This window comes from Microcebus murinus, chromosome 19, assembly GCF_040939455.1.
Source record: "Microcebus murinus isolate Inina chromosome 19, M.murinus_Inina_mat1.0, whole genome shotgun sequence".
Taxonomy (NCBI): Eukaryota; Metazoa; Chordata; class Mammalia; order Primates; family Cheirogaleidae; genus Microcebus; species Microcebus murinus.
Genome location: NC_134122.1, coordinates 9533207 through 9556713, shown reverse-complemented (window position 1 = coordinate 9556713; position 23507 = coordinate 9533207). Strand labels below are relative to the sequence as shown.

Sequence of the window (23507 nt, the reverse complement as noted above, 5' to 3'; positions counted from 1 at the left end):
CATCTCTCTCTCTGACTGAGAGTCAAACAGCAAACAATTCAATCCACCTGCAAAGCCACAACCAAACACCTTCAACGTCATGCTTTCTCTGCCACGGTGTCAAATTCTAGATGAAGGGACCCAACACTCAATGCCAGTAAAGGAAGGATGGTGACAGAGAAAATTGCAGCATCCTGTGGGGTCATAAATCCACTCCAAGGCAGCCCCCTCCCCTTGCCAAGCTTCACAAGGCCCATCACCGCTGGCCTTGGCCAGGCTTACCAGCTGCCATGGTAGGAAGCATGCTAGACCTTTCTTCATCCATCACAAAAGACCAGTCTTCATAAAAAGCACTGCAAATTGAAAGAGAAAACAGTTCTTAATAGTGGTTCCCTGCATCCACTAACCAGGCAGGTTCCATTAGATGGGTCCCTGGAAGAGCCATGCCTGGTCGTTCCAGAAGGGACATGGTATATCTGAGGTCCCTGTTTATGAAGTTTGTAGTTATAACAAGAGGATTGAACACGTACATCCTATGACTTCCTCACTGGTCCACTGACACCCCAAGCTTTAGAGTACTAAAATACACATGATATGTAAATGCATTTATTAAGCAGCAAAGTAGAAAAAGACAGACAGAGAGGTCTGTCCTTTTACTCAAGCAACATCCCCAGGAGACAGACAGGAAATCCAAGTTGGCCAAAAATGCCTGCCTGATCCAGCTAATAGAAGAAAAAATAATTTCAGAAAGAAATTACAGAGCTCCATGGCTCTGTCAAGCAGGGCATTTACACACAATACCTGCTTGGGCTACCGACCCGAAAGCCCCAGTTATCCCTAGAAAGGACTGGGAAGCTAAAAGGCCCCATAAATATAAATGAGAGTTGGGATAGGGGTCAGGGAAGCCAATATGGCCTGTCCAAGGGCATCTGGCCAATAAATGGTACAGCCAGGCCTTAAAATCACATCTCCTGAGTCCAATGTCCAAGCTCTTTATATGATTCCCTATTAAGCAACAGCAACCAAATATACTCGATGCTGTGACTTCCCCACCAGGCCATGGAATTCTAAATCAACGGAGTCAGTCAGTGATGGGTGATGTAGTTCAGTAAGGACCTGGAAAAATGAGCTACTGAAGTGACTGAATACACCAACAGAAAGACAGAAAAGACATATTTTCAATATACTTACTCAGAAAATCTTAGTGGAAGCCCAAACCACATGTTCAGGCTGACATTTCAACTGTACCTCTGATTTCCAAAAACTGTGATCCTTTAAAAAGTCTGAGCCAGTTTTCATGCATGTAAATGAATTTGGTTTCACCATATCGAGTTAGGTTAAGTGCTTAATGATTCATGTAAGGTCAAATGTTTTGTTTTGTTTTGTTTTGTTTTGTTTTGTTTTGTTTTGTTTTGTTCGTTTAGAGACTGTCTTGCTCTGCTGCCCAGGCTGAAGTGCAATGCAGTCATCATAGCTTACTGCAGCCACAAACTCCAAGGCTCAAGTAATCTTCCTTCCTCAGCCCCTCAAGTAGCTGGGACTACAGGCACATACCACCATGCCCAGCTAATTTTTCTATTTTTTGTAGACATGTGGGGGTCTCACTATGTTGCCCAGGCTGGTCTCTAACTCCTGGCCTCAAGTAATCCTCTCACCTTGGCCTCCCAGAGTGCTAGGATTACAGGTTTGAGCCACAGCACCCAGCCCAACTATGATTCTTAATTGCTGGATTCACTTCAACTTCTCATTGTTAAATTTAACTTTGAGCTGAGTATGTAACGCTGAACTACCTGCAAATGATCTGCTGGAAAGAGCTTCATAAAAATTCATTTTAAGAAACATGAGTATGTCAGCAGAAACTCTGCAGGCAAAAACAAAACAAAACAAGAGTTGTTCCCCTTAACTAAAGCTGGTTAATGCTCTGAAGGTACAGACGTTTTCAGCCCCCCAACTCTGACCCTGAGCAGCACACACAGGTGCAGTCAGCATCCATCGTCCTGGCTCCTCAGCCCTCTCATTTCAGACCCACAGAGTGTTACCATTCAGGTGGGCGAGGTGTCACAGGCAACACCAGTGGGAGAACTTCAAGGCCATTTCTAAGAACCGTAGTGCACAATCCTAGAACACCTAAGAAATCACTGGTAGAGAGGGGAGTACAGCAGCAGAAGAGGGGACCTGAGCTAGGGAACAGATCGCAAGATAAGAAATCAAGGGAACACATCACCGTACTAATGAGTCACCACCTTCATGAACTAAATGGAATTTCACTGTTGAAGATCTGGGTGTTGCTGATGTGGAAGTCATTCAAGGAAACAGGGCAGGATCAATCACTGTCCCTCCGTATCACCAGGGGACAAAAAACAACATGTCTAGTCCACCATTCTCAGAGAGAAAATACTATTAACAGCCAGAGCCAGAGAAAAAGATATCAGAGACATCATGAGTACAGGAAAAACAACAGAAAAAACATGCCAACACGTTTGCAGAGTTACCTCGGTATAAATAATGAGTGATTTCAGTTTGTACCCCAGTGGATTTTACAGCATTTCTTAATGGTTTTAAGGAAATGTGGTTGTTTATACCTCCACTGACTCATATTCAGTATCCTCTCCCTGTCACTGTGGAGTAACTGTTACATGTCCCCATCCTGCTGATCTCAAGGGTGACAATGTGACTTGCACTGGCCAATGAAACCACTGCAAGTGTCTCTGTGGACAGAAGATCTAAGAGCCAGTGTGTAGTTCAACTACATCTCCTTTTCCCACCTGTGCAATCATGAAACCACATGTAGAGATGGAGCCCCCAGTCACCTGAGTCCCTGAGATGAGAATGTCCCTGCTCACCCATGACAGACATGTAGCACGAGGAAGAAATAAACGTGGTTGTCAAAAGCCACTGAGGGCTGGGCGTGGTGGCTCATGCCTGTAATCCTAGCACTTTGGGAGGCCCAGGCGGGAGGATTGCTCGAGGTCAAGAGTTCGAAACCAGCCTGAGCAAGAGTGAGACCCCCGACTCTACTAAAAATAGAAAGAAATTAATTGACCAACTAAAATATATATATATATATATATACACAAAAAACTAGCCAGGCATGGTGGCACATGCCTGTAGTCCCAGCTACTCGGGAGGCTGAAGCAGGAGGATCGCTTAAGCCCAGGAGTTTGAGGTTGCTGTGAGGTAGGCTAACGCCACGGCGCTCACTTTAGCCTGGGCAACAAAGTGAGACTCTGTCTCAAAAAAAAAAAAAAAACAAGCCACTGAGGATTTTATGATGTTCATTATTGCAGCATAACCTGACCTCTGCTAACTGATAGAGTGAACTTCACAATCAAGAAAAAAATAATAGAAGGAAGTTTTAATAAAAACAAATGACTCCTTTCCTCAACTTAAAACTTCCATATTTTTTCAATCAGTTCGGGATTGACTGAATGAATGAACCCCCAAATTAAAATTCCACAAAGTGAAGGACAACTGTGTCCTAAGACAACAGCTCTCTCCACACCCAAGCCTTAATGATAATAAACACTGATTTGAGTGCTGGCTGCATACAGGCGCCATGCTGAGCTTTTCATTCATTCTCCCACCAAGCACCCCCACAGTACAGCTGAACACACTGGGGCTGTAAGAGGGACCCCACTGCCCCCAGGTGGAAGGACTTGGACACAAACCCAGACAGTCTGGCTCCAGATTCCTCAATCTTCACCCCTCAGCTGAGCCGCCCCCCAGGACCCATCCCAGGCCGGGTACCTGAGCCTGCAGCGGTCGGCCAGGAGCATGTGCAGGTAGCGCTCCAGGGAGTGTTCGTTGAGGGCGCAGCGCAGCCAGGCGCGGCCGCGGCCCACGTCGGAGGAGATGTGGCGCAGGGAGTAGAAGCGCTGCAGCTCGTGCTTGTTGAGCACCTCCTTCACGTAGTACCAGAACACGGGCTCTGTAGAGAGAGGGGACGGGGCTGCGTCACCCGGCCTGTGACGCTTGTCATTTTTAGAGTAACGGTCCCTCGGCAATTTTTTAGATTGGAAAGGGATATTTCCTTAGCACAGAAAAGGTTAGAGATATACAAGAGCTTAGCAAAAATTAAAATGACCCTAAAACCTCTCATTCGGAAATGACCAATGTCAACATTTTCAAGAATTTCCTTCCAGGCTTTTTTACTGCACTTTTCTTTTTTACAAAATCAACATTTGTAGTAGGTTGAATTATGACCCTCGAAGATACCCATGTCCTAATCTCTGGAACCTGTGACTGTTACCCTACATGGTAAAAGGGTCTGTGCAACTGCAATTAGTCAAGGGTCTGGAAACTGGGAGACTGTCCTGGATCATCCCAGTGGGGCTGATGTAATCACAGGTATCGTTACCTGTTACGGAGGCAGACAGAGGTTTGACATAGAAGAGGAAAAGATGATGTGAGCAGGGAACCAACAATTAGAGTGATGTGGCCACACCCAAGGAATGCTGGCAGCCCCACCACCACCACCAGGCTGGAAGAGGCAAGGAACAGATTCTGCCCTGGAGCCCCCAGGAGGAACCAGCCCTGCTATCATCCTGACTTTAGCCCAGCGGAACCGATTTTGGACTTCTGGCCTCCAAAACTATAGCAGAATAAATCCATGCTGTTTAAAAGCCACCAATTTTGTATTAATTTGTTACAGCAGCCATAAGAAAAGAATACATCAGAAAGGAAGGGCAAAATGGCGGACGAGAAAAACTGCCAGCCACAGTGTCTCTGCAAGAAAGATAGACTTTAGAAAAAAGTCAAATAAATAAATAAATAAATAAACAGGCAAACAAACATAGATTGGATAAGGGTCGGAAGGGAGGATGCCTGAAATTACAGGAGACTCCAGGGGAAGAAGTTGTGGAGGAAAAGTGGAAGGAGAAAAGCCCCCGAGAGGCTTGGAGACCAGCGACAAGGGCAATTAGTTCCCTATTCATGGGCCATCAGTGTTATGAAGAGGTGCCATCTCAGAAGATCTAGACCTCATTCTCTTCCCGCCTATGCTGAGGTGGATTGCAAACAGTGACTTTCCCACTCAAGAAGGTCGTCGTGAGGACAACCAGATGAAGACAGCATGGTTTCCACAAGCCCCACAGAGCCAACTCTGTAGCAATGGTTTGGTTACATTTCCTTTAATAGATACACTCATAAAATCTTCTAAATGAAAGTAGTTCCTTTCAAATAAAAAAAAAGAAAAAGAAAATAATACATCACATTGTATCAGTGTATATGCATATATATATAATTTTGTATCCTGATTCATTTATTCTTATCTAGATGATGAACATTTTCCTATTGCAATTAAGTCTTTGAAACACAATTTTTGATGGCTTCCTAGTGAAACATAATTTAATATCTCTCTACTACTGAGGACATGATACATTGCCAATTTTCCCTCTATACAGCAAGGAGCATCCTTATACATAAATAATCATCCCAATGTTTAGTTCCTTAGGAAAGATTGCCATACACTGAATTACTAGGTCTGAAGATAGAGACTGGGTCAAAGCTTCAAGGGAAACCTAAGAAAGTTTGTTTTTCTCCATAAGACAGTCATTCCTACAACTACCTGTATCTCCTCACATCCCACCTTTTGTTACTCACATGCACACAGATATTTTTCAAAGTTGTAACTCTAGAATGTATCTAATTTTGTGATCAATTTTCTTCATTTAACGTTAGCTCATCAACACTTTTTCATGTTGCCAATAACAGCAGCAAGAGCAGCCACTATTGAGCATTAACTATACAGCAGTCCTTGCAGTGAACACTTTACATCTGATCTCGTAACAACCAAGGCCATCTCCATGTCTAAGACCAGGTCCGAGGTCTGGACGAGTGAAGGAACTCACCCAGATAACATGGTCAGTAAGTGCTGCGTCAGGAAGGGGCCTCAGAGCTCACTGCAAACCACTAAATCACACTGCCTTGTGAAAAGAGGAGACTCTACCATCTTCAAAATGATTGTGTTCACAACTGCTTAGTAATATTCTAAAGGGGGAAACACTGAGTTTCTGCTGCCAGAACTGGCTTCCAATCCAGGAGCTAAATAGGCTCAAAGACCCCTCTGAAATGTGACATTCTTTGAATTTGCCTTCCTGGAGGATGCAAATACACATGTCTCCAGAAACTGGACAGCAAGTTAGTACCTTCACTCTAATGTTTCAGTTCAACTTAGTAAGGACGGATTGTACTCTTCCCGTGAGTCATGAACTGAGCCAGGCTAGGCGCCACCAGGCAGAAACAAGGACTCACCCCTAAGGGGCTTCCAGTCTATTGTGCAGGACAAACGGGTGAGGAGATCATTCAGCTAAATGACCCTGGGCAAGTCATTCAACCATGCTAAGCCTCAGATTCCTCTCCCATAAAATAAACACAGAAGTACAGAGTCACCCAGGGCTACCAGGGTAACAGCCCAGCCACCATCTGCTTAGTCAGTACCTGCTTAGCAGAGGGCATTTGTGTGGCTTCCCCTTTTCCCTTTTGTGTTAACAGCATCTAAATGCACATGTGCGTACAGGAGGATGCATATGTATTTGTGGATCAAGCCAATCTATGGGATCATTTAGAATAAACGTCCCAAGAATGACAGAAAACTACACCAATAGGGCAGGCCAGTCAGGACTATCTTCTGTCTCAATCCCTAAATGTCAAACTACTCCCAAACTCATCAGATCACTCCAAACCACACAGCTGTACAAAACAGCCTTCTTTCCACTCTCTGCCTCTCTCAGAAACCAAGGCGGGGGGTGGGGGGGGTGGGGGGGTGGGGGGGGTGGGGGAGTGGGGGGTGGGTATTTGCCAACAGCAATGCCCTGGGCCAGCCAGCCAATAATGCGTTTTGAAATGCCCGGACAGCCATCTGTATATCCATCACGTTTAAAATCAAGTGACTCTCACCTGCACCACGTCTTTCTTGAGAAATGCATTCACCTCCCTCTGACCTTGAATGCACGTGAACACTTTATGGTATGTTTTCACCTTTCAATTTTGCAAATTGCTTACTGCTACAGAATCCTTTTAAAGCTTGTCAGAACGATGTTGATGATGATAAGAATTATCCCAGTAGGGTTCTACTTCCACTGCCAGAATTAATGTGGTCTATTTAAAGTGCAGCTCACCTGCCAATTAGCACATGCAGTGTCCGTAATTTAATCTGGGAATATATACTGATCTGCTTTCAGACATGAGGTTAATTCCAAAATCGGGCAAGGGCTTTGCATTCTCTCAACACCTGAAAGCCAAGTGCCAACAAGAGCAAGAGCCAGGAAGGGGGTGTTGAGGAGAGCTGCCATAGGGTACTTGTTAATAGAGGAGAACTAATAGCACCAGGCTTTGGGCAAAGTTTCTATCAAGCCTCAACTTTCACTGATGCCAAGAATTCATACCCTGGAGACCACAAGAAAGACAAAAACCTTGGTGCAAAGTCTAGTTTAGGCATTATGTAACCTTGGGCAATTTATTTTGTCCTCTATTTTCCTCATCTGTGAAATGGGGATAACAGTACCTACTTCGAAGGATTGCTATGATGAAAAAATGTGAAATAAGAATACATGTAAAGTGTATCCAATAAATGCAGTCAATAAATGTTAGCCATAATTATTAACACACCTGGCATATAATTGGCACTCAATGAAAAACAGCTGTTAACATCATTACTACACTTGCACCAGAAGCCCAGGCACTAAGGCAGGCAAACAGCATCCTTTTTCCTTTCTTCCAGCACACGCATTCGTACGGGAAATGTGTTCCACTGGTTCCTTGGGAAGTGAGCTGTGTCCAGCACTGCCCTCACTCTCCCTCCCACTGGGCTGGGCAGGTAACCCAGTCTGGGCAGTTACCTGGACACAGCAGGGCATCTTCAATTTTGCTTTTTTAAATACTGACAGAAAATATTAGTTATCTTGATTGCCAAGTCTGACATCCCCTCAAATCTTGTGGCCAACGTGAGCTTCTCACCGACCTCACATTAGTCCCAGCCCTGGACCACAGGGTTCTCCCTGCAACTTCCACCTGCAGGGCGAACAGAGAGGCCTTCTCTCCTTCAGGAACTGAGGTCAGCAAACTGCGGCCTGAGGGTCAATTCGCCAGCAACCTTTTTTGTAAATAGTTTTCCTGGAACACAGCCACACCCATTTGCTCACATACTGTCCTCGGCTGCTTTCCTGTTGCAAGGGCTGAGCTGAGCAGTTGTGATGGACATCAGATGGCCCACAAAGTCTGAAATCCCTTAAGGAAGGCATTTCTAGAAGAGCTCTAATAAACATGTAAACCTGGAGTTACCTGGGGCTATTTTCCCCTACCACATGGAGACCTCACCTGGAAAAACATCAAACCACAGAGAAGCAGCTGTGTGGAGAGAGAGAAAAAGACAGATCTGCAGGAACACTGGGCCCCTGAATCCACCTCAACTCCTAGATGAGTTCCTAGTTACAGAGTCAGTAAGTGCCCCCCACTTTTTTTTATGAGTCTATAGGATTTTCTGTCATTTGCAACCAGAAGACATCTAACGCAGTGAGAAGGGTATGTTCTTCAACCACCTGTGGAGCACCAAGAACACCTGTCCCCCAGAGCCACAGTGGGGGTCTGGCTCATCAGTGTGACAGCATTGCCCCAAAACAAAGCCTTGCTCAACAAGAAACAGAAAACCCAACTACAACCACACAAGCCCAGTTCCTGGTACACAAAGATGGGCTTCCTCTTCCACATGATGAGTCTGGAGGTACGCAGTTGGTTCAAAGGCTGTGTCTGGCCCGAATCTCCAACCTCTCGACCTCACTGTCACACAGGATTGTCCCAAACTGGGCATCACATTCACAGTGGGAGCAGGAAGAAGTGGGACAGGATAAAGCCAGCTCTATCACCCCTTTATCAGGAAACAGTAAGGTTTTCCTCAGAAAACCGCAAGGGAGCAGAGACAAAGTGGAGAACAGAAGTCAAGACTGGCTTCCTCACTCACAACCCCTTCCTACAGAAGGACGTACCACAGCCCCTAGCAAAATCGGGGTTCTACCAAGCCACAGAAGACAGGGGGATGGGTTTGAGGTCAGAAACTAACAGAATCGGCCAAACATGGTATCAACCATTCCAGGACCAATGTAAACCAAGTTCCTTCGCATTCTAGCCTGAGAACTGGGTGAACACAGCTGCTCGAAAATCCCTGCCACATTCCAATCGGGATGAGCCCAGAGGCAGGGCACAAGTGGGTTGGCAAAGCAGGGTTTCCAGGAAGGGCCGTAGCTCTGTCACTTGGCCATCTTCCTACTGGCCACAAGACTGCTTCTCGGAACTAGAACACAGAGACTGTGGTTTAAACGTGAATCATACATAATAGAAGCTTGTATAAAGTGTGTATACCTGATACTGTTTCTTTGCCTTTTTAAAAACTGTGGTAAAATGTTCACAACAAAATTTACCACATTAACCAATTTTAAGTGTACAATTCAGTGGCATTAAGTACAATATTGTGCATCATCACTATCTGTTTCCAGAACTTTTTCAACATCCCAAATAGAAACTCCACACCCATTAAACACTAACTCCCTCATTTTCCATCCCCTCCCCCTGTAACTTCTATTCTACTTCAGTCTCTGTAAAGTTGACTGTTCTAGGTACCTGATATAAGTGGAATCATACAATATTTGTGCTTTTGTGTCTGGCTTCTTTACTTAGCATAATGTTTTCAAGATTCATCCATGTTGCAGCATGTGTCAGTACTTCATTTTGTCTTATTACTTGAATAATATTCCATTGCATGGACAGACCTCGTTTTGTTTATTCATTCATCTGTTGATGGACACTGGGTTATTTCCACCTGTTTGGCTATTGTGAATAACGCTACTATGAACATGGATGTGCAAGCATCTGTTTGAGTCCCTGCCTTCCACTTTTAGGTGTCCATATACCTAGGAGTAGAATTGCTGGCTAATATGGTGACTCTATGTTTAACTTTTTGAGGAACCACCGAACTATTTTCCACAATGGCTATACCATTTTACATCGATACCTTTGTTTTTAATAGAGATGGAACTGCTTTTATTTCTCTGCAACTTACATTAACTCTTCTCTGAACTCCCCTTCAGTTAGAAAAATAAATGTCCCAATTAAAGGTAACTTAGTCCCTTCAGAGTTTTTTTATTTATTATTGTGGTAAAAATCACAACATAAAATTCACTGTTTTAACCATTTCAAAGCATATAATTCAGAACTTGAAACATGTTTAATGAATGAATAAATGCATAATAATCTAAAATACTAGATTACTTGTGAAGACTTTAGTAGATTTAAATTCAAAAACAAGGCTGGGCATGGTGGCTCACGTCTGTAATCCTAGCACTCTGGGAGGCAGAGGCAGGTGGATCGATCAAGGTCAGGAGTTCGAGATCAGCCTGAGCAAGAGTGAGACCCCGTCTCTACTAAACATAGAAAGAAATTATCTGGACAACTAAAAACTATATATATAGAAAAAATTAGCCAAGCATGGTGACACATGCCTATAGTCCCAGCTACTTGGGAGGCTGAGACAGGAGGATTGCTGAGCCCAGGAGTTTGAGGTTGCTGTGAGCTAGGCTAACACCATGGCACTCTAGCCTGGGCAACAGAGTAAGACTCTGTCTCAAAAAAAAAAAAACCTCAAAAACAAAACATCCCTACTGACTCCATAGAACAAACACTAATTATCCTGGTGAGGGTGGGTGGAGATTACAAAACTAAAACGGGAAGAGGAGCAGGAATTGTCACCTACTGCCCGTGTGTGACCCTGCTCCTCCACGGCCTCTGTGCCCTCTTCCTGCACAGCCGCATGGACCTCTTTAACGTCACTGCACGTGCCAAGCCTGCTCTGTCTGCATAGCCACAGAAACAGAACCCACACCAGGTACTCCAACCGAAGGAATCCAACACAAAGATTTCTGAAGAGCTATCAAGCCAAATAAGGAGATAATTAATGAGGCTACCTGGAGATTACTGGTATCAGAAAGCCTGGGGAACAAACAAACAAGGTGGTATCACCAGGGCTGCTGGACTGTAGGAGTAAAGTGGGGTGAGAGGACACAGGCCCAACCAGCAGTCCCATGGGAGCCCATGGACCATGGAGGAAGCAAGCACAGCTCCTACTGGGGAAGCCACCTGAAGCAGGGGTGAGAGGAAGAAATACTCTAGCCTCTTCCTCCCACCTCTAGCCTCTCCTCATCCTCACCACCTCTCATTGGCCAAACCATGCTGAAAGCCAAGGGGAGAGAGAGTTTGCAGGGGAAGAACAGAGAACAAATTTGAGAGCAAACAGGCAACTGACTGGCACAGGCGTTTGAACCTGTTGAATTACCTGGAATTCCCTCCCGCAGTAACAGTATGGCTAATCCCCTCACGTTCGTAGGTCTCTATTCAAATGTCCCCATCAATAGGCTGTCTCTGACCACTCTACATAGAACAGTAAAACTCCACCCCATGGCAGACTGCTAGCTACTCATCAAAATCTAAACTCTCTTCTTCCTGAACCCCCAGCCCACCAGGCAGGGGCTAAGTGGCTCAGTTTCCACTGTACCCAATCAGTGTTCACTGATTCACTCACCTGAGTCATTTGTTTCTACCGTTATGTCTGGCCCCTGTTAGCATCTTGAGTTTGAGTCCCCGAGCCCCAAAAGCTCAGCATAGTACATTTGGCATTCACCCACATTATACAAGAGTCCATGGCACCTCCTTTATTGAAAAGTGGGAAACTTCTCTAAGATACAAAGAAACAAGGCCTTTTGGGACTTGTGTCTCATTTCCTTTTAGACGCATACCCCACCATGTGCTAAAGAGTCACTTCCATCCTGCAAAGCAAAGGACCCATGGAACTCACAGGTTGGATAATTATGGTCTAAGAACTGACAACTCTGAAGCCAAACTGAATCTTAATTTATGAGACATCAGGACTAAACAACTCTGAAACAGAAGTATCAGCCCAGCGGCACCAGATCTTAACATGCTGGGACACTTTCATGCCACTTAGGAAACAGCCACTGGCCCAAGTCCTCTCCCAACTCAGATGTCAAGGACCCACCCCAGGACCCTGTGGACATCCCCCGTAATCCAGCAACCCACAGGTTAACAACCCAGCCCCTGGGGGGTTGCACCCTAGCTTCTGGCTCCCTCCCTAATGCAAGCCAATTTCTACCAGCTGTTAACCATTTGTATTACCCTGGACAGAGCTCAGTATTTTCTCTGCACCTTTAGCAGACACCCTTTCAAGGTCTCTTTCACCAGGAGTAGCTGATTTGCAAGTTCATGAATACAGCGGAGAAACACCAAGAGGGAACTGAAAGCATTTAGAGGATGGGAGGGTAGGGAGTGGACTTCCCCTCACAATCAAAAGGATGGGCCCAGGGTTCTCCTGGCACATGCAGCTGCTTCCAGAATTAATCTTCTACAGAAATGAAATTGTTACCCAAGGTGACCCAATGAAGCAAAACTGCTTTGAGTTAAATGTAATCAACCACTTTCAAAAATCCCCACTGAGGATCTTGGTTCCTCTAATTTTACAGTTGGGAGTGTATTAATACCACCTGCTTCCAACTGACTATGCAGTTGTGTACAGAGAGTGGAGGATGGGGGCCCAGCTTCCTGGGAAAATGAGCAGCATGTACGAGTCAAGGTCATAATTTTGAACATAGTTCTCTGGTGTCCTCTTCTATGTAGATGGCTCAGTTTTTTACAATACACCTGAGATACAAGGGTGAGTGAAAACAAACTCAGTCCCTCACCTTCGATAGACACAGAAAAGTCAAGAAGATAGGGTGGGGTGTAATGGTGCAAGCCTGTAATCCCAACACTTTGGGAGGCTGAGCCAGGAGGATCACTTGAACCCAGGAGTTTGAGGTTGCAGTGAGCTATGATGGTGCCATGCACTCTACCTGGGGCAACAAAGTAAGACTCTGTCTCAAAAAAAAGAAAAAATGGTGCTCAGTCAATTAGATATTTGTAAGGGAAAAAAAAAAAAACAACCTTTCTCACATGTGCCACATACAAAAATAAATTCCAGGTAAATTACAGATCTCAAAATAAAAAGTAAAACAAAACTAGAAAATCAACATAGAATATCTTCAAGATTTTAGAATAGGCAAAGATTTATTTCTTAAGCAGAAAAGTAGGATCAATAAGATAGATAATAGATAAATTGAGCTATTAAAACAAAGTACTTCTGTTTAAAGATATCATTAAGAGAGTGAAAGGTAAACTATAGAGTGGGAAAAGATGTTTGCAGGGCATGTATCCTAGGAGGTACTTGTATCTAGAAATATATAAAGAACTCCCACAAATCAGTAAGCAAAAGATAGCAACCCAGTTAACAATAGGCAAAAGATTTGAACAGCCACTTCACTAAAGAGAACATCTGACCGGCCAATAAGCATACAAGAAGGGGATCAACAGCATTGCTCATCAGGAAATGACAACTGAAACCACAAAGAAATACTTGTACACTCTTGGGGACAATGTCAAGTGTTGGCAGGGATGTGGAGCAGCCACAGCTCTGTACCAGACTGACTGACTCTGACTAATTCCACTCCTAGACCCAACTGAAACGCATATATATACACATTCACCAAAACGCACACATGAGAACAGTCATAGCAGCACGATTTATAATAGCCCCAAAGTGGCAATGACCCAAATGCTATCAGTAGCAAAGCAGATAAATACGCTGTAAAACCTAAACAGCAATGCAGGCGAATGAGTTCCTGGTATGCCAAAAACGTAGCAGAGTCTCACAAAACAATGATGAGTGAAAGAAACTAGACACAAAAAAGAACATGTTAAATTATATTCAGAATCAGGCAGAACTGATCCGAGGTGTGAGAAGTCAGAGCAGGGGTTACCTCTGGGGAGGAGGTGGGCAAAGTACCTGGAAGAGGACACGGTTGGAGGTGGCTTCTGGGGCACTGGTATTGTTCTAGCCCTTGACCCTCGTCCTAGTGTGACAGCAGTGGATTGATAAGTAGTGACCATACGCTGACCTGGACACTTAGGATTTATGCATTTATTTGCCTCTACACAGTTATCAAAGTTTAGGTTAAAAAAATATATCATGGCCCTGATTCAGCACGACAGGAAAGGTGACAATGGCACTCCATGATGTGAGCTGTCACAAACTTAACATGTCCAAAAGATTATTGCCTTTATCCCGGACCAGAATCTCAAAAGGGCCAAAGTAAAATATCAAGATGTGGGAATGAGAAGCATTTTCCTCTTGATTCTAACAAGGAAAACATCAGCACAGCGTAACAATAAAGGGCGACCCACACCTATCCCAAGTGTGAAGGGCAACAGAACAGGTGGAGACTGTGGTGAACCAGAAGACCTTGGCCCCATCTACAGAGGGCAGTGGTGGTCCACCCCAGCCTGTCACCAGTGCAAATGTGGGCCCAGCGTCACAGGCTATGCAGTTTAAGCTAGAAATCCATATTTCAACAGGAAATCTCACAATTTTTAAATGTTGGCAACTTTTTAAAATAATTTTAAGCACACTGCAGAAGGGCACCAGTTTCCAAACTCAATCCTCCTCCACACACCCTGACCCCCAAGACCAAATGCAGTGATGCCACTGGTGGACACTCAGTAGTACCTACTGAATTGTGATTTTCAACCATAGCTTTGTGTTTAGTCATTACTTTGAAGTTCAGCTTTTCTCTCTTCCAAAGGTAGTGCTCCTCAAATGTAAACAGAGCTAATGCAACAGCCTTGTGAATTAATTCACCGTTATTTATCCCCCGTCACTTTCAATTCAGTTAACTGAGCTGGAGTGGGCCGCAGAGGAGTGCTAACGGGCCCTGGCCTGCTGCCAGAGGTGGGGGTGCTCGGGAGAGGCAGGAGCTGGACGTCAATCTGACCTGGGTTGGAATCCTCAGCTCTGCCTTTACCAGCTGTGGGAACTTGGGCAACTTATTAACTTATCTGAGCCTCAGTTTCATCATTTGAAAACTAAATACCCATTGCTCACCCTGGGAAGTTGCTGCCATGTTATCATCCAACACCAGCCCCCCGCAGCTCTGTACCAGGGCACCAGGGGCCTGGGCTTTGCAGGCACTTTCTCCTGCAGCCACCACCACCGACCTGAGAGGCAGGTCCTGTTATTCTCTTTATTTCACACGTGAGGAAACAAAGCTCAAAGAGGGGATGTCGCAGAGAGCTCGTGTGTGACAAGTCACTGAGTGGGGATTTCAACCCTGTCGCCTGACCCTAGAGCCAATGTTCTCAAACGCTGCATTACATAAAGTGCCCCGCTCCGCAGCCAGCAGGGGCCAGGGGGCAAGTCACACTCATGTCCCTCCAATCCTTCTCTCTGAATTTCATTTTCTCTACTCTGTCTGCAAGTGTCATTCCAATGCCTGTAAGAACAGCCACAAGAAGCCACTGATCTCATCTTTCCCAACTCGTAGCAATTGAAAAGCCACCTGCCCCCCTCCCTGGTGAGGAATTTAATCAAACATCCCATAGAAGGAGAGAGGTTTTAATCCACCTAACACTGCCCAGCAGCCAATGGATGGTTAATTAACACTGCTGACCATGACAGCAAGGAAGCCCTGGGCGGCCACTCCAGGGCGAAGCTAGTCTGGTCTTTTCCCTGCTTCTTTCTCATGGGCAGGGGGCCGCCCAGAACATGCTGGTCAACCGAAAACAGCAGAGACTGTGCCCGTCCGTCCATTTCCTCACGAAGCAGGTGCAGAAGTCATGCTAAGACGCAGAGAAGCGGCAAGAACTAGAATGCTGGAGATGCCTCGCAAACATGTTGGTGCTTCTCTGATTATCGAGGCCAACCAAGTAACAAGAAGACACGAATTCTAGTCTGGATGGGAACAGAAAGAGCCACTCTTCATGGACAAAGGGTCAGCGGGTTTGGCAAGGACAAGATGGGGAAGAGGTTCAAAGTTAAAAGGGTGTTGGGAAGAGGATGATAACTAGTTAAACATTTATTAGGTGTTCTAACTAAAGCAGCAGATTCCAATGAGGTTCTCACTGAATCCTCCTGACAACCCCCCAAGACAGGCGAGACTCTCCCTTTGCAAGTGCAAAAAAAACGAAGGCTCAGAGGGAACCTTCCCGAGTCATACGAGACTTAGTCTTGCAGTCTGACTTCAAAGCCAGGGTTGCCTCTGCCTTGCCCAGAAGCTGCTCTCGGCTGGGTGGACACAGACCAAGAGCCGCATGGCTGACTCTGCACCAGTCCCTCTAAGGTCACCCCCCAGACAGATAAGATGGAAAGGAGAAGAAAAAATATGAGGACCCAGGAAGCCTAGTGGCTCTCTGGGAAAAGCTATGCCCTTGAAAAGCCCATCAACCAGCCCATGACACTCACTGAGCCTCCCCCATCAGGGACTCGGGGCAGCATCCCAGAGACAGGAAGCCCCGGAGACAGTCGAGGCTGACATCCAAGGAGGCCAAGGCAGTGATTTCCACCGAAGCCCTTGATGTTGGCTTTTCTCAAAACTGGCTCCCTCCTTCCCTGGCTTTTTAGGAAGGAAGGAGCACAGGAACACAGAAGAAAATTCAACAGTGACAGGAGTCCCTCTCAAAGCTGTCCCTGGGCCCCACCAGGAACCACATTTGTTACTGAAAATGAGTAACTGGTGAGATGGACAACAAGAGTCAAAGACCTGTTGAAGTCATCACATATTCTACACAAGTATCAAAATATCATAAGCACCCCATAAATTTGCACCAATATTATGTACCAATAAAAAATTTTTAAAATTTTTTTAAAAAGGCCAGGAACAGTGGCTCATGCCTATAATCCCAGCACTTTGGGAGGCCATGGAGGGAGGATTGCTTGAGGCCGGGAATTCCACATCACCTGAGCAACATAGCAAGGCCCCATCTCTACAAAAAATAAAAGAATTAGTTGGGAATGGTAACATATGCCTGTAGTCCCAGCTACTCAAGAGGTCAAGGTGGGAGGATCCCTTGAGCCCAGGAGTCTGAGGTTGTAGTGAGCTATGATCGAGCCACTGCAGTCCAGAAGGAAGAAACAGCAACATGACGGAGAGGGAAAGGCTAAGGATTCAGTTAGCAGAGAATTTCCAGACACCTCCACCAAGCACAATGAGGTCTGACTTTTTGGTATGAAAGGAGAACTAGCAAAAGACACCACATTTTACTCAGCAATAAGGCTGACATTATCACAGTGACATGAAAGATTCAGGGATGTGGGGTGGCAGCCACAAGCAGGGCTGGAAAAAACCTACCCTTTGAAACGTAGGGGAAGGAGAAGACCACAGGCCATTTTTCACACGACATGATACACTTCAAGGTTCAGATCCAAAGCAAATGATTTTGACTGGCTTCCTCATCTGTACAGTGGCAATAACGACCATCCCTACCACTCACAGGGCTGTCGTGAGAACTGAGTGAGTTAATTTACATCAAAGACTAACCAAATCCCAGCTCTGCACTAAGAACTAAGTGCTAACTATTATTATTACTAATCAGCATCATCCCTGTCATCCACTCGGGAACTGCTTTTCCAACGTTAAACGGATGACAGCAGAACTCTAAGCTCAGAGACCTCTGGGATTTCTGCTGCTGTTGTTGAAGACGTTTAATTACGAAATGCCACGTTATCCTTACGCATAAAATTAAACCAGATTATTAATTTCCCGGGAATTGCCAAACCACACTGGTGAAATAAGCACCTGGCTGCAGGCCCCCAAACCCAGAGCAGACTGTACCACGTGACTCTGAGAATTCTACACAAAAGACGACTTCATTTAAAGATGCCAGACAACACCCTTTTTTTTCCTTTTTTCTTTTTGAGACAGGGGCTTGCTTTGTTGCCCTGACTGGAGTGCCATGGCATCAGCCTAGCTCACAGCAACCTCAAACTCCTGAGTTCAAGCAATCCTCCTGCCTCGGACTCCCAGAGTGCTAGGATTACAGGCGTGAGGCATTGTACCTGGACAACACCCTTATTTTTTTGACTACAAATAAGACAGGGATTTCTGCATACCCACCCTAGTCCCACAGAATGACTGCCTTGCCCACTATTTAAAAATAAACAAAAGTAAAGAGAGAGGGCAAAAGAGAAGACAAGCTCCTCCAAGCCACAGCCAGGCCAAGCGGTACCTGTTTCGGTTTTGCTGGGGAAGCCTGCCGCCTGTTTGATCGCCGCCGCGGTGAGAGCTAATCCTCGGCTCCTCTTCAAGCCATGCTGCAGGACAGCTTCAAACTGGGCACACAGACAGGTTACCCTGCAAGAGAAACAATGACTCATCAGTCCACCTGGGGAAGGGAGTAGCAACCAGGGCAGCTCCAGCATCTCCAGGGAGGGAGCGAGCCGGCAGAGGTAAACCACGGCGTGAAGGTGGACAGGAGACATTTGGATTTACAGGCTTGGTAACTGACCTGAGACGCCCCACAGGCCTCGCCGCATTTCTGTTCATTTCGCATAATCAGGGATGCCCCGCACAGTCTCGTCATATTCATCCGACCGGTGAAGGCATGGTAACAATTCACAAGGAACAAGAGGAAAGGGAACTGGTGCCAGCCAGAGGGGCGGGGGTTAAATTTAAAAACCAATCCCTTTGGTGTGGGGAGCAGTTGGGTGTTGATTATATCCAATTCACAAGTTTTTCTTTTCTTTTGTTTTTCTTCTCACTCTGTCACCCTGGCTAGAGTGCAGTGGCATCATCATAGCTCACAGCAACCTCTAACTCCTGGCTCAAGAGATCCTGGCCTCAGCCTCCTGAGTAGCTGGGACTACAGGCTGTGCCACCACACACCCAGCTAATTTTTTTCTATTTTTTAACAGAGATAAAGGTCTGAAAAATTATAAAATGTATTATGAGTTGTCTCTTTAAAACACCCCCCACACACCCTTTTTGGGAATTAAAACCTGCATTCCTGCTGGAGGCCATTAATCAAAGGGGCAGAAAAATGTTTTGTTCTGTGTTTTCTAGTATCTTTTACTTTCTTTCTTTTTTTTTTTTTTTTTGTGGCACCCCCTTCTCCCTCTGTTTTCTAGTATCTTAAACCACAGGAGATGGTTCAAAAGAATTGTCCAGAGGTCAGGAGATCATCTTCACTAGAGATAAAGTTTACCACCAATTACAGTTAAACAACAATAGCCCAAAGCCATGACATGTTACACTGGTCACAAAAACCCATGCCCAACCTCTAAAAACCCCCCTTATAAAGCCCTGTATTTTGGTTTAAAGGCAGAAAGGCAGGTTTTTTCAGATGCTAGTCTGCCACCCTCCTCATTTGTGAGCAAATTAATAAACTTCTCTTTCCTTTTCCTTCAACCATTTGTCCTTGTTCTTCATTCTCAGTGATTTGACCTCACCTTGGGGACAAATACCAAACTTCAGGTAACATCCTTAGCAGAGATGAGGTCTCACTCTCACTCAAGTTGGTCTTGAACTCCTAAGCTCAAACGATCCTCCCACCTCACCCTCCTAGAGTTGCTAGAATTAACAGGTGTGAGCCACCATGCCTGGCCTCCAATTCACAAGTTTTAATTCTAATTCATATTACATGTAGTTTAAGGAACAAGATTTTATTTTCAGAGACTGAATTCACCAGCCTGCTAAATTGGAAACATTGTGTAATTTCATGGCCTATTACACGCACTAAAAAAATAATATCGATTCTGATTCTTGTTCTTATTTTGTTATAAGAGATTACATTGTGAACTCAGATCCAGAGTTGATGGAATTTTCAATTAAGTTACAATTACTGTGCATTTAATTGAATTGTTTCTCAATAACCAGAGAAATGGGAGTTTCAGGAACATGTCTACAAAGAGATGAGGTCACAGCAACTATGCTCAATACTTAGCAATCCAGGGCTCCTGGGCCCCTGCCCAATTGTGTCTGTGGACTTTATAGTCCTTTCCATTCATTCATGCAACAAATGTTAAGAAATCCTGAACCTCTCCCACGTGCCAGGCACTGTTCTAAGCTCAGAGGATACAAAGGTGGGAGTGAGGGATGCAAGGTCTCTGCCTTACCACATTTGCATGGTTCTAGCAGAGAAAGGTACACAAATAAGCTAACAAGACCATTTTAGTTAATGAGAACTTTGAAGAAAATAAGACAGGATGGATGAGGTGGTAGGTGGAGATGGGACAGGGACAGGCTCAGATTCTGTGACCTGAATGCAGGCAGCCTTGGAATTATGACCTTGCTTTGCCAAAGATAGCAGGCTAGACAGGCCCAGTGCAAAGGCCTGTGGCCACCACCATGCAGCTCAACCTTGCCTAACTGCAGGCATTTGCTGTTCCACCCAACACTGCACCTGAAGTAACAATAATCTAGGTGTTTATCACTCTGTGGGTGGTAAAATATTTTCAAACCCATTATTTCACTCACTCCTCCCATCAACATTACAATATGGGTAAGGCAGGTATTATTATCTCTGTTTTATACCGGAAGAAGATGAGGCTTAAAGACACGTAAGTGACCTCCCCAAAACAGTGCATAACAAGCAGCAACATCTGTATTCCTCCCCACCCACACCATGCTGATCCAATGTAATTTCTCCTATACCCCATACCACAAAGACAAAGATCCTTTATTCTAAGATAAAAGTACTCTCATTCCCATGCCCAATCTTTACTCACTATTCTGTCTACACCAGACAAACCTAACACAGCATCAGCAAATACACAGCACTCGTGTCTGTACACTGTATTCTGTGCCAGTGACAGACATCACTAACCCATCCCAGCATTCTAGGCTTCCACTGCCAAATGATCAAAGTTGGCCCTCCACAAAAGGAAGCCTGTTTGGCATCCCAGACCTAATACTTCTCATCAACTACACTATTTGGTTTCCATCTTCTATCTTGTCTTTCCTAGATCCCCTGCACCTAGCTTGGTACCTGGCACATAGTGTGAGCTCCACAAATGCCTTTCCAGTGGGTAAGTAAATGGGTGATTAAGCTTGAACCATATGTCCCACAATGCTCCCCCATATTGAAACAACCCTCTATTATGGGCAGACATCAATCTTAAATATTAAATGTTCATATGCTAGTCTGTGCACATAGGCACATGTTTAAGGGCTTCCCAAAAGCTGGGACAACCACCAAAACTCTCTAAATACCACGGCAACCAAAATGGTGGCATACAGCATGTACTAGTCCACTTTACACTGCTATAGAAAAAATACCCAAGGTTGGGCAATTTATAAAGAAAAGAAGTTTATTTGGCTCATGGTTCTGCAAGCTGTACAAGAAGCATGGCGCCAGCATCTGCCTCTGGGGAGGATTTCAGGGAGCTTCCAAACAAGGTGGAAGGCGAAGAGGGAGCAGGTGTGTCACGTGGCGAGAGTGGGACCAAGACAGGGAGGAGGGGGGGCCAGGCTCTATTAAACACACGTAGCAAGAGGAGAAGGCAGTTCTCACTGAACTAACAAAGCAAGAACTCGCTCTATTCTAGGCAGGGCACCAGGCCATTCATGAAGTGGATCCCTCATGATCCAAACACCTCCCACCAGGCCCCACATTCAACACCAGGGATCGAATTTCAACATGAGATTTGGAGGGGCCAAACATCTAAGCCATATCATAGCAAAATGGACCTGGACCAGGGCCCTGTGTCAGAGGGGGAGAAAAAACAAAACAAAACCATGGGCTGGGTTTAGAGTTCTCGATAATTAGTCAAAGCCTCTACCTTTAAAAGAATAGCCTACAAATGCAACAATCAACCCAGTAATCTCCGTCCAGTGCACAGGCCAGTAACTGGCAGGCCAGCTCTAGATAAAACTTGGCCCCTAGGGGGAATGGAATGCTGATGAACAGCACAAACCCAGCCACCACGTTTGGGTTACATCACCAGTACTGCCTCTTAGGGGTACACAGGTCACAACTAACCTAACATAGCAGAAAAACCCAGGTGATGCTAGTCCTAATTAGCTCATTATGTTGCCTTCCTTGCACCCTCCCCATGTCCCCTTTTCACCTCAACATTTGACCTGGGCCTGTACCTATTCAAGACTTAACTCAAGTGTCCCCTCCTCCAGGAAGCTTTCCTGTGTGTTTCCTCACTGTGAGCTTTTGTGAGGAGCACTGGCCCCTCCCTCTGTGAATGGTCTGATGTCCACTGCCTTCTCTCTTGCTAACTGAGCCGCCCCTGAACTTAGCACCATGCCTGGCTGGAGAATGAGACCAAAAGGGTCCCTCCCATCAGGGAACTCAGGTTATGAACCTGATATACATGTTGGTGAGAGACACATCTCAGAGGATCTTGTATAATTTATAATTCAAATCCAGGTCAGTTAAGACTAGTGAATTCAGGAGAACACACTTGTCCAAGCACACAAATCACCCCTTTAGCATGTGCTGGGCATACTATGGGGGCACTGATTTTTAACCATGTCATCCTAAGGTTTTCCACTGCTTCTTGGCTTTGCCCAGTTCCATCATAATTCCTGCAAAACGAAAGGGGCCCCTGCTTTAGTGCAGCTCTTTATTTGCTTGGCTCAGTCCCTACTCTTTTCCAGAATGCTCTCTCATGAATGCTCGCTGGCTCCACCATGGTGGGCTGGCTGCCTCCATAGCATTTTATCACATCAAATTTCCATTCCAAGTTAATGAATTGGGGACACATTTTTAATTAAGTGGGGTACTTCATAACAGTGAATGTTTTAATTTAAAAAAAAAAATCAACAAAGTCACTCCAAGTTCTTATGCATACCAGATGAATGGAATAAATAAAATGTGGTATGTCCATACAACAGAATAATATTTGGCAACAAAAAGGAGTAAGTACTGACACATGCTATAACATGGATGAAACCTTGAAAATATTATGTTAAACGAAAGAAAACAGACCTAAAAAAAAAAACGCACACACTGTATGATTCCATGAAATGTTCAGAAAAGGTAAATAGAGATGGTACCCAACTTAATGATGGTTTGACTTACAATTTTTCGACTTTACAATGGACTTATCGGGACATAAGGCCATCATAAGTTGAGGAGTATCTGCCTATAGGTTGTCCAGGGCTGGCATTGGAAGCAAGGATTAACTACAAACAGACGCAAGGGCATTTGGGGAGAAATTGAAAATGTTTTAAAACTGAATTGTGGTGCTGGCTGCACAACTCTATAAATTTACTAAGAAAAAACAAAATTGAATTGTATACTTACAAGGGGTAGATTTTTATGGTATGTAAATTGTACTTCAAATAAGCCATTTAAAATAAAAAACTTCCCTCAAGGTACTCAGTGAAAGTTTCATGAAGTAGTAAAGTAGTTAATGAATGGAAAATAAAATAACTTCCTCCTGCTGAATTTAAAACTGTCCACCAGGCCAGGCGTGGTGGCTCACGCCTGTAATCCTAGCACTCTGGGAGGCCGAGACAGGCGGATTGTTCAAGGTCAGGAGTTCAAAACCATCTCTGAGCAAGAGCGAGACCCCATCTCTACTATAAATAGAAAGAAATTAATTGGTCAACTAATATATAGAGAAAAAATTATCTGGGCATGGTGGCGCATGCCTGTAGTCCCAGCTACTTGGGAGGCTGAGGCAGCAGGATTGCTTGAGCCCAGGAGTT

At 45.0% G+C, this 23507-nt stretch overlaps 1 protein-coding gene across 1 annotated transcript in view; it reads right to left on the bottom strand.

Annotated features, from left to right (window-relative positions):
- Positions 1 to 23507, bottom strand: part of SNX29 (sorting nexin 29) — a 448301-nt gene that overhangs the window by 386395 nt on the left and 38399 nt on the right. The window contains exons 4-6 of the mRNA XM_020281338.2: positions 18073 to 18197; positions 3727 to 3907; positions 262 to 332 (exon numbers count right to left, since the gene is read on the bottom strand). Of these exons, the coding sequence (XP_020136927.2) occupies positions 262 to 332; positions 3727 to 3907; positions 18073 to 18197 (377 nt within the window). The remainder of the gene's footprint in view (positions 1 to 261; positions 333 to 3726; positions 3908 to 18072; positions 18198 to 23507) is intronic.